Source organism: Salvia splendens, chromosome 6 (genome assembly GCF_004379255.2).
Source record: "Salvia splendens isolate huo1 chromosome 6, SspV2, whole genome shotgun sequence".
NCBI classification, from domain to species: domain Eukaryota; kingdom Viridiplantae; phylum Streptophyta; class Magnoliopsida; order Lamiales; family Lamiaceae; genus Salvia; species Salvia splendens.
In genome coordinates, this window is record NC_056037.1 from 5035864 (window position 1) to 5047842 (window position 11979).

Genomic DNA, 11979 nt, shown 5'->3' on the forward strand with positions numbered 1-11979 from the left:
TGACGCAATAAATATTTTTTAAATTCGATTTTAATTTAAAAAAATAAAAAATAAAAAAACGGTAATATTACCGGTCAACGGTAGTTTTTTTTCTTTTTTTTCTATAAATATTCCTCTTTCATTCTAATTATACACACAAACACACATCTATTCTTCTCAAATCATCTCTCTTTCCTCTCCAATTTTCATCTCACCTCTTCAATTTTCATCTCAAAATGTCCGGCGACGGAAACTCTGGCGGCTATGACTTGAACACGTTTGGCGACTGGGGGGCATGTACAATGTCTTGGGTGCTTCCGGTTTCGGTTCGTCGACGCCGGGCACCCAAGGCTCGTCGACTCCGACGGCGTACCAACCACCCTATTTTGACGTGGATGCATACTCTCGTCCCCCCGCCCCGATGTATGGTCAATCGCAAGGATTATCCCAAATTAGAGAGGATTTTCCGGCTAAACCCACTCCGGAAGAAGGACGAGGCGGTGGAAGCTCCGGGGGTCGTGCATTCGACGCCGTGGAGGAAGAGGAGGAGGAGGATGTAGGCCGTCATCCATACGGCCGCAAAGACACGATGACTCTGTTCAACTATTGGGTCAGCGTCTCGTACGATCCCATCGTCGGGAATCAACAAACCAGCAAGTGTTTTTGGGAAAATGTCACTGACTCCTACAACGAGAACAAGCCAAAGGGCTCACGCCGCCGCACCATGAAGATGCTCCGCAGTCATTTTGACCGAGTCGACAGAGATGTCAAAAAATTATGTATTTTAATTTTTTCCCCTTTTTATTATGTGTTTTTATTTTTTTTCCATTTTTTTATTTTTTATGATTTTAAATTGTAATTTTATTTTATTTAATGTAGTCTGTTTTTATTAATTGAATTTGTTGGAAATAAAAATAAAAAATGAAATTCAATGAATAGTTAAAGGATGAGATGATTAAGAGACGGATGGTTGCAGGTGTTGTCTTTTAGTAAAGAGATGTGATGAAAAGTGGGCACGTGAATAGTGAAGAGATGAGACGGTTAAGAGAATGATAAGAGACTGTGTTGCGGATGGCTTGAAGTGCATGGGAAGTGCATGTGAAGACTACATGCATTGTGGTTATCTTTGGTGACATAATCATCTCAATTGTATGGATGTTGTTGATTTTGTAGCCGGATTGTTAATAATCTTCTCATTGATTTTTGCGTCTCCTTAATTTGCTCCAACTTTCTGCCCTTTTTTATTAACTCCTCTTTTCGGCCTCTATGAATGGAGGAAGTGAAATGTTTGACTTAATTTGAGTCTGTAACAATTATTCAAAGGGTTAAACCATGTTTCTAAAACTGAATTAAGTTGACTCTTTCATGATTTGCCCATCTCTGTCGACTTATTAAAACCACGAGAAGTCGAAAACCCACCATCTAAATTACTCCTAAATCCTAATTGAAAGGGATAAAATCACCATTTATCTTTATTGATCGTCTACGCATGACGGCAGCATCACCATTTATGACCTTGCTCACGTCGGCACCACGTGTGGAATAGGCCTCTCGGTGCGGCCGGATGCATCGTGGGGCTAGTGGAGAAGAAGTCAACAGCAGGTCTCTACCTGAACCAATGAAGAGAAAACACTTTGGACGAGCGACTGCGACAGAGGCCACGCGCTTTGGAGTGGCACGTGTGCGGCACGAGGCAAAAGTGATGAAAGCGATATGAATGAAAAGGAGAGAGGCGGTCAGAGTGGGCGGCTGAAAAGCTGGAGCTGTGACAATGCCTTTTGCTTTGCCTTTTATCATATTCGGTGAATTGTCTATTGTACCCCCCTTTTATGATGACGACAGAAATGACTTTATTTAATTTCTTTTTATTGCTATTCCTAGGGAAAGAGCCAGCACTTTTTTCACGCTATTGCTTAATGATCTTTTACCCTTGTACCAACTGAGTGCAAATCATGGTGCAACTTTTTTTAAGGGTATCCACTATAAGGCGGACACGCCCAATAGCTCCGCTCCAGTTTTTGTTCATAGCCCCGCCCCAGTTTTTGTTCATAGCCCCAATTTTATTGTCCACAGCCTCAAAATTCTATTTCCGCCATTGTAATGGACACCTCCAATAGCCCCAAATTCCAAATATAAAATTCTACATTTTAACAGCCGCGTCCTCGCCCCGAACGCGGCTATCCCGCGTCCGCCGCCCCAATAGCCCCCAAAAGTTGTCTGCCCACCTTCCCCACTATAGCCGCCCGCCCACCGCCCCCAGACGCGGCTATAGCCACGTCCTACCCATAGTGAACGCTCTAAGATATTATCAATTTAATACAGTATAATACTATTGTGCAGAGTGATCTTGTGTAGTAATACTAACATGGAGCATGTTTTAAAATAAACTAATATTTTATTTCCTAAATTACTCACTTATTTCATTAAAAAAATATACTCCATCCGTCTTATAATAAATAATATGTTTGGGAATGACACAGGATTTTAGAAAATGTTTTTTTTGTTAGTTGAAGAAAAAAAATAATATATTTATATTAATTTAAGGTAAAACTTTAAAAAAAAAGAAAAGTGACATCTTTTATAGTACAAACTAAAAAGGAAAGTGTAATATCTATTATGAGACGGAGGGGAGGGAGTGCTATAAAATCTCGGTATTGAACATATAATTTACTTCGTACTTTATTTTAAATAAATAGCATAAAAATTGTTTTCCCTCTTTCCACTCAAGATATCCATATTGTGCACAATATTTTAGGAGAAATTGTTAGGTCGAATATGTACAAAGAAAAAAATGTGTGAATATTTTAATGAGAAGAGAAGAGGGAGAATTTTATTTCAAAATACAAAAAGTGGACATTTTAAGCAGGATAAACTAAGAGAAAGAGTAAAGGTAAAAAATGGTCCTGAACATATGCTCATTTATGATTTTGGTCCTATACTTTATCTTTTGAATTTTTGCATCTTTAACATTTCAACTCATATCACAATTGGTCCTACACTAACAATTCCGTCAATTTTTAAACAGTTTTAACCCGATTTTGACCGATTTTTAAACGGTTTTAATCCGAATGGGACTGTTAAAACCGTCAAAATCGGGTTAAAACCGTTTAAAAATTGACGGAATTGTTAGTGTATGACCAATTGTGATCCGAGTTGAAATGTTGAGGATACAAAAATTCAAAAGATAAAGTATATGACCAAAATCGTAAAATGGGCATATGTTCAGGACCAGTTTTGACTTTTACTCAAAAAGAAATGAGACATCTTGAATGTGAGAGAATGGATATATATAAAAGCAAATTGTTTGTCATAATTACAATATCATATCTAATCTTATTTCTAATTTTATTTTATTTTTCTTAAAAGTTCAACACATACAAATCTATATTACTCATTTACTCCCTCCGTCCCACAATAATTGTCATTCTTTTTCATTTCGGTCTGTTCCATAATAATTATCACACTTTCTTTTTACCATGAATAGTAAGTATGTCACACATTCCACTAACTCACTTCATTCACATTTTATTATAAAATCAATATAAAAAGGTGGATCTCACATCCACTAACTTTTCTAAGCAACCTTTCTTTACATTTATTAAAACTCGTGCTCACAATAAGAGTGACAATTATTATGGGACTGAGAGTATTTCATAATTAGTAATATCACTTCCGCCTCTTCGACAAAACTAATCCTAAACCAACTCAATTTCAGTTTATTTTATTCAATCTCTCCGCCTAAAAAAAACATGCACTTTTAATTAGATACCAATTTTAATGCACAATTGATAAATTAAGAGACAAGGAGCAAGAAAAAGTACTTCGTAATTAAAGTATTGTTAATAAACAAATGAATTCCGCCTTATTAGTGAGAAAATAATTTTCAAATATAGAAAGTTTATATTCTTATAGAACGAACTAAAAAGAGTGCATATTCTTGTAGGACGAATGGAGTATAATTTCTAAACAAATCCAAGCCAACTAATTATCGATATCACTTCCGCCAATTTGACAAAACTAATCCTAAACAAACTCAATTTTAGCTTATTTTATTTATATTATTTTAACATGACCAAGCCAATCATAATATGTTGGGATAAGTAAGTCGTACTCTTTTTTGAATTATCTCAATATAATCGAGTTTTCGCTTTTTTTGACAAATTATATTTTCTCTTATGTTTTACTATTCTTTTTCTCTCTTACTTTATTTTATATAGTTTAAACTTTTAATTTATCAATTTCTTAAATTTTGGGGGAAAAATACTTCAACTATCTTAGGATTGAGGTACTCCCTCCGTTCCCTCGTAGTTGAGCCGAAATTTTTCGGCCCGAAGTTTTAAAAAGAGATGTTGAGTGTGTTAAATAGATAAAAAAAAGTAGAAAAAATAAAGTAAAAAGTGAATAAAGTAAGATAGCGTAAAGTAAAGATAGAAAAATGTTACTATATATGGAAATAACCTAATTAAGAGAAAATTTTCTGAAATGGAAAAATGACTAAATTATGAAAGAAATGATGGTGTATTTTTTTGAGCTATCCAGCCGAAACCGTGATTGATAAGGATAACTTCGAGCATCAGCAATGGCGGACGTCCACGCGGAATTCCCACCGGCGTGCGGGAATTCTGTGGCGGACGTCCGCCATTGTGCGTCCCTTCCACGGATACGGAATTCCGCGAAGGAATTCGCAGTTCCGCGGTGTTCTGTGGAATTCCATGCAGACGTCCACCATTGCGTTGACGCCCGCGGAATTCCGCGTGAAATTCCCGTTTAATGCATTAAATGTTTTTTTCGGTTCCTATATATACATCCCGTTGAACTTCATTTCATTCGCACCACTTGTATTAACAAGTTTATCTCTCTCTAATTTCTTTTATATATCCGTAATGGCCGGTAGTGGTAGTGGTAATAGTGGTGGTGGTGGGCATTATGAACACATGATGCGGGAGTCCGCGGAGAGGGAGGAACAAGCGGCCTCGGCGCCGGCGGTGCCTCGACCCATCCATCGTCGCACTATAGTGCCCCGGGATCACCTCGCTGCCCACAGGCGGTTGTACGAGGATTACTTTGCGCTCGAGCCACGGTTTGGGGAGAACCTATTCCGGCGACGATTTAGGATGCATCGGCCGCTCTTTATGCGTACCGTGGGCGCTTTGGAGCGTCGATACGAGTATTTTATGGTGCGAGAGGATGCGGCTGGTAAACCCGACCACACGCCGATTCATAAAGTGCATTGCCAGTGGCCAAGCCACGGCGTGGCCAATGGCAATGTCCGCATGGGGATACCCCACGACGATGTCGATTGAGTCCATGCATTCGCCGACATGCGCAAAAAACAAGCCCATGTTCGACTCCAGAACGATATTATTGAAGAAGTATGGCAACGAAGGGGGCGTCGTTGATGTGGGGGTGAGCATTATTGAAATGTATTTTTAAATTTGGTGAAATTTATTTTTTTTATTAATGGAATATTTTTCCCTATTTGCGTCGACTATTTAATTCCGTAAATTTCTTACTTTCGGAAATTGTTTAATTTGTGAATTTATGAATTTTTTTGTAGTAGGAATTCCGCGGGGAATTCTGGCACTATGCAGTGGGAATTCCGTATGACGTGGCAGTGTATTGGGAAGACAGTATGACATGGCAAGAGGTGTTTTTGGGTATTCAGCAGAGAATTCCGCCGAGAATTCCACACCACTGTTGATGCTCTTAGCATTGAAACAAGTGGGATTATATAAATACTTGTAATAAAGTAGGATAAGAAATTAGATTTTCCAACAGAAAACAACTAAAAAATGACGAGGGCATTATCGTCCATAACTCCTCACCATTACCGACCTCTCGACCCCTTCAAATCACACCTCCTCCCTTCCCAAAGCCAGCCCGCAACTCTCTCCACCTCTATCTCTCCGGTCTCCCCTCGCCCCTGTTTCTCTCTCTAGAGATCTGCCAACGATTCTGTCCAGATTCATTTGTTCTTTGTTTTTCAGGTTTTAATTTTTGAGTCAAAAATGGCGCAGAGGACGGAGAAGGAGGAGACGGAGTTCAAGGTCGTACCTGATACCATGTCGCTGTGCGTAAAGTGCGGCGTTGCCGGAAACTCCTCCACCGCTAATAATCTCTGTCAGAAGTGTTTCAACGCAACCGCGGCGGCATCAACCTCCGTCTCGCCGTCCGTCGGTGCCGTGGCGAAGCCGTTGAATCACGTTATGTTGGAGAAATCCTTCAGATCTAGCTCGTTTCTGCCGGAGAGGAGGCTCGCTTCGGCTGCGACGAGCCGAGATCTGAAGAGAGATGCCTCCGTAGCTGCGGTTCCGATGAAGAGAGAAGTTAATCGGTGCTCCGGTTGTCGGAAGAAGGTAGGTCTGACCGGTTTCCGATGCCGGTGCGGAGACCTTTTCTGCGCCGATCATCGTTACTCCGATCGGCACGACTGCAGCTATGATTACAAATCGGCCGGCCGGGAAGCGATCGCGAGGGAGAATCCGGTGGTCAAAGCCGCGAAAATCGTTAAAATCTGATGTTTAAAGCAAAGGGGAAGGGAAATGCCAATCATATCAATTTCGCCATTTGCTTAGCATATGAAGATCGATGCTCCGGCTATGTCGCCGGAAAAATTAGGGCGAATCGATGGGAAATTCAACTTTTACCTTTCGTTTTTTTTTAAAAATGGAAACGGAAATTACTCTGAAATAATTATATGCCGTGCGTTGCTGTGTGCTGATTAATTTCTAAATTTGTTTGTATGCAGATTTATTCTTTGTTTCAGTGGAAAGATTACAATCAAGTTATTTTACTTGAAAAGTTCTATTGAAATATGTTAGTGGATAATCTGAATAAGGCGGTGCCCATTAATAATGCGTGCAAGTTGGATGTCACTTGGAAATTTTCTTATAGATTGACTTCTTTTAATCTAAAAAATAGGTTGGGGTGAACAAATTAGGGCGACGCCCAAAATTGACAAAACCTTAGTATCGGAATCTAACACCGTTTGGCTCAGTTGTTGGTTACCCGTCAGGAACCGAAATAGCCAAAAAAAAATTAAAGTGGAAAATACTGTTGCAAGGATTCAACTCCCATGTTATTGCGGAAGTGAGCAATCTACAGACATAGGAAAACAATTTCTTACACCCAAGAAAATGATGTTAAGGCAATGCAGCATGGTGAATATATACAAGAAAGGAGTAATAGCCATCTTTGATATTGATCAAGCTTTGGTGATTTCCTTTCTCCACAATGCATCCATTCTTGAACACCGCAATGGAGTCTGCTCCCCTGATTCTAGATAGCCTATGTGCTACCACAATTGCGGAACGGATCACCTACTCCACAATTGTACTTCTCTTCACTATCACTCTATCTAGAACTTCTTGAACTATCGCATCCAACGCGCTCGTTGCCTCGTCTAGTAGTAGTATCTTTGGCTTCTTGATTATCACTCTTGCAATTGCTACGCGCTGCTTCTGCCCGCCCACAGCTGAACCCCTCTCTCTCCTACTACCGTATTGTATCCCTGTATTTTTTTTCAACATGTTCAAGCATTAATAATTTATACTAAAACAAGAAAAAAGTGCTAGTTTTTTCAAGAATACTGACCTGGTTCAGCCCACTGATACATTCATGTGCATTGGCTGATTTTGCTGCAGCTATGATCTCAGCCTCGGTCGGGGACTCTCCTTTGCCATAGGCGATGTTTGCTCGGATTGTGTTGTTGAACAAAACCGGCTCTTGGTTCACCAGCCACATCTGCTGCCTTAGCCATTTCAGCTGGAGCTTATGTATCTCAATCCCATCAAGTGTGATGTGACTGACCAGAGTCATATTCATAAAATCTTTGGAGCAATGAGATCAAAGTTGATTTACCACTTCCACTCTCCCCAACTAGACCAACTATCTGAACTCATTAACAAATTATAAGTTGCCACATTTGAAGCCAAAACAACAAAGTTTATATGTTTAAGTTGAATTATGGTGAAACAACAACCTCGCGACTGCTGACCGTCAAAGAAAGATCCTTCAAAATCTGAATGTCTGGCCTACTAGGATAGCTGAAGTAAACATGTCCGAATTCTATTTCTCCATCAATATTTTCGAGAGTGATCCCTGACTCGTCTCTAGGATCAAGCTTGGATTTGCCATCAAGAATGGCAAATATGGAGGCGGCTGCAGCCTTTGCTTTGCCTGAATCCAGAGCCATGGCACTCCAAGTGGATATTGTCGTGGCCACCATTGATAGAACGAAGAAAACCTGCGTGTTTGCAAGAACTACATTATGCAAATTTGCGCAATGTGATGAGACATAGCCATGTAAACGTACACGGAATACATGAGCAGTAATAGTTTTCCCATCCTCAACGAGCCGAGCACCTGCATAGAAGCTGGCAGCATAAACCAAATACAGAAAGCAAATAGATGAACCAAATCCAATCCCACTAATCAATCTTGGTTTTGTCCCACTTGAAGCTGGCCCTTCACATTTCTCCTTGTAAATCTCCATGATCTTTTCTTGAGCACAAAACGAAGCTACCGTTCTCATATTACCAACAGCATCGTTCGCTACTTGACTCACTTTCTCATTCATCAACTATACTAGAAAGATATGAAAACCTCTGTAAGCAAAGAATCTTTGATGTGATTAAAAATGAAATTTGAAATTCTTGATTTGGCTACCTTTACTTCCTTGATGAAGCCTTTGGCAGACATTATCTGTTGAGTCCTAAGAAAGGCATCATTGCACCAACTATAAGTGCCATCTGCTAACATGCTTCAAAAGCTATAGCGAACCCAACTAGAAGCGAGGCAGCTTCTTGCACAATCTGTGCTGATGCATCTCCAACGAGAGCACGATCATAGCTGCATCAGTCGAGAGCCTTGCACTGATCACGCCACTGGAGTTCTTAGCCATATCAAACCATTCTATCTCCATGCTAACCAGCTTCTCGAAGCACATTTCTTTAATTCGCTTAATCAGCTTATTCCCAGCCACACCAAACAAGTATGACCTTAATGAATATGCAACCAGTGCTACTATTCCAAGAATGAGAAAAACCAAAGCCCAGAATTCTAAATCCTTCCTCATTTTATCAGGCAACTCGAAAAAGGTCTTGATCATGGTAGCGGTTAGTAAGCCAAAAACTGGTAGTATTGCCCCAGTTATGACAGCAACTACAGCTCCTGCTATTAGCACCAGTGCCTCTGGCTTGTTGAGATGAGCAAGGCGATAGAGTGAGACTTCCGGATGGTATTCTGATGTATCAGTAGAGAAGGAAGACTTAACATCTAATGCTGTTTTCGAGGAACTAATTAACAATGAACGAGGGCTGGCGCTTGCCATTCCCGATGACCATGGACTCTCTAAGTCAGATTTTGTAGCACCTGTTATGTATCTGTCGTCAATATTTTGCTCCAATTCGTCGTTTACTTCTTGAGAGCGCAGATTAGAATACACCCCCTGAGGATCCTTGAGTAATTCGGCATGTGTACCTGAATGTTGAAATCATTAACAACTGATTCAAAGATACCAGCAGTTTTCACAGAGATTTGAAATAAAACCAACAGGAACGGATCACGAAGGTGTGTTTACCTTTCTCAACCAATTTTCCTCGGTGAAGAACAACAATTATATTAGCATTTCTAATGGTGCTCAAGCGATGTGCAACAATGACAGTCGGTCGATTCATCATGATCTTTTCCAACGCCTCTTGTACGACTCACTCAGAGTCTGCATCTAGCGCGCTCGTTGCCTCATCTAGAAGTAGAATTCTGGGATCCTTTATGATTGCTCTGGATATTGCAACTCTTTGTTTTTTACCACCAGAAAGCTGCACACCACGCTCCCCAACCACGGTATCCATCCCCTGAAAAAAGGAAAGAAAATGTAAAGAAATTGCAATTCTACATATAATGTGATGATGATCATGGAAAATTATATTGAAAAATGCCTGAGGAAGCTTATCAATGAAATCTTTTGCGTTTGCCATATCTGCTGCTGCTCTAATCTGGTCTGAAGTCGCTTCGTCTTTGCCATACGCGATATTGTCCTTGATGCTGGCATTGAAAAGTAGTGGCTCCTGGCTAACTAGGCCTATCTTTGATCTAATCCAACTGAACTTAAATTCTCGTAGATCAGTTCCATCAATCAATACCTCACCCGAAACTGGATCCATAAAACCGCTCTATTAGACTAATAATAGTAGACTTCCCGCTTCCACTCTGCCCGGCCAAAGCTACAGTCGTTCCATTGTGAATAAACAGAGAAAATGAATTAAATATTAGTAGCTCTTTTGGTCTCGTAGGATAGCTGAAAGTGACACACTTCAACTCTATGTCTCCACGATGTCGTTCAATATTTTTCCTCGTGTCATACGCATCAATGCTCGGTGTCCTATTTATTGTCTCAAACATACTTAAAGCTGCTGCTTTGCCTGCTGCAAATGCAGTTAGTGGACGCGACACATGGCCCAGAGAACTGCAAAATGAAAATTTCTGGAGCTGTTAAGACAAAAGTTGGATTCTCGACTGGAACTCGAGAAGAAAAACTTACGAAGATCCCATTATCATTGCAAGGAGAACTGTATACACTTCCCCTCCAGTATAACCATTATGTATGATCATTTTGGCACCAAACCAAACAGCCATAGCATAAGTGCAGAACATGGTAAACATGTGGAATCCAAATTCTGATCCGCCACTCAAGACTGCAACCATGTCGAATTTATAAACTTCTTGTAGCTAGCCATAGCATGTTTCTCACCATTGAATGATGCAACCTAAACACAGTTCAAAACCATTATATTTCTTTCAATGGTGTCTCCTACCAAAACTATTATATTCACTCACAGTTCTGATATAGCCGATTGTTTGATGCACTACGTTGGCAGCATCACTGCGTGCTTTCTGAGCCAGAGAATGTATCTTGAAACCGAGAGAGTAGAAGACAGAGGACATGGCTGTCCAAATAAGTGCTGAAAACATGACTAGTGCAAGAAGCCACCCTTTTGCAAAGGCAACCACAAAGCCTCCAAGTAACGTCGTTACAACTAGGACAAACTTCCCCGCCTATGATTACACAATCAATGAGACACAATCATAAACATCATCAAGAAACGGAAAGATGAATGAATACCCTCTCACCTTCTCACCAATGGCATCGTGAATAAGATTAGTTTCACTAGACATCTTTTCAATTATTTCTCCGGTGCTTACTTTCTCATCAAAGAAAGCAATATCTTGTCGCAGATACAGCCTCCTAATTCGAGCAGACTGCCTCTCCCCAGTGATCGTCCAACACGACACTTCTGTAAAAATCAAGTGTTGCTCCTCCAAGTGTTGATTTGCAGTACAAAAACAATGATATAAAATCGATTATATGACACGAGACTTACTAAGAAAAGAAGCAAGTCCATACCCCAGAGCCAAGTACACAAATTCAAGTGAAACCTGTGGTTTGATCCAATGTGATGAGAAGCAAAATTAAAATGTGAGGAAGTGGTGAGGTGGAACATACCTCGGACACCATTGGTACGGTGTTCTTGGTTTGAGATTGGCCGAAAGCATTCACTAAGCTTCCGAAAATCCGAGCCATGAGAGGCACTGACAGTCCAAGGCCAATGGCATCAACTGTGCCTACCAACATCAGAACTTTGTCTGTAGAATCGGCAACTGAGAATTTCGAAGAAGACGGGGCACTCTCCATGTTAGCCATCCTAATTGATGATTTAGCGAATTTTTTATGGGAATAAATGCAAGTAATAAATGAAGATCACAACACTGAGAATTACGTGGTTCGATTTACTGAGGTAAATCTACGTCCACGGGAGGAATAGAGGGCAAATTTGTATTGCTTGATCTCCTTACAGATTACAATATTGATTTGCTATATAAGATTCAGGATCTAGAGAACTTAACCTTCGTCTATCTGATCTAAGTTCTATTTATACATTCGAACTAAGATCGTGGTTTGCAGCCCTGGTAGGGGGGTTGATAACTGCTTAATACCACTAA

General features: G+C 40.3%; 1 protein-coding gene and 1 pseudogene across 1 annotated transcript; one reads left to right on the forward strand and one right to left on the reverse strand.

Moving 5' to 3' along the window:
* The first annotated feature begins 5834 nt into the window (after nucleotides 1-5834).
* Nucleotides 5835-6780, forward strand: LOC121806758 (zinc finger A20 and AN1 domain-containing stress-associated protein 5-like). Its single transcript, XM_042206892.1, has one exon. It carries the CDS (start codon nucleotides 5988-5990, stop codon nucleotides 6495-6497), a length of 510 nt encoding a protein of 169 aa, XP_042062826.1. The 5' UTR covers nucleotides 5835-5987; the 3' UTR covers nucleotides 6498-6780.
* Nucleotides 6781-6900: 120 nt separating this feature from the next.
* Nucleotides 6901-11680, reverse strand: LOC121806757 (annotated as a pseudogene).
* Nucleotides 11681-11979: the final 299 nt, after the last annotated feature.

Bases quoted from the DNA above. Each gene is read 5' to 3' on its own strand.
- LOC121806758 (XM_042206892.1), top strand. From the start codon at position 5,988: ATGGCGCAGAGGACGGAGAAGGAGGAGACGGAGTTCAAGGTCGTACCT.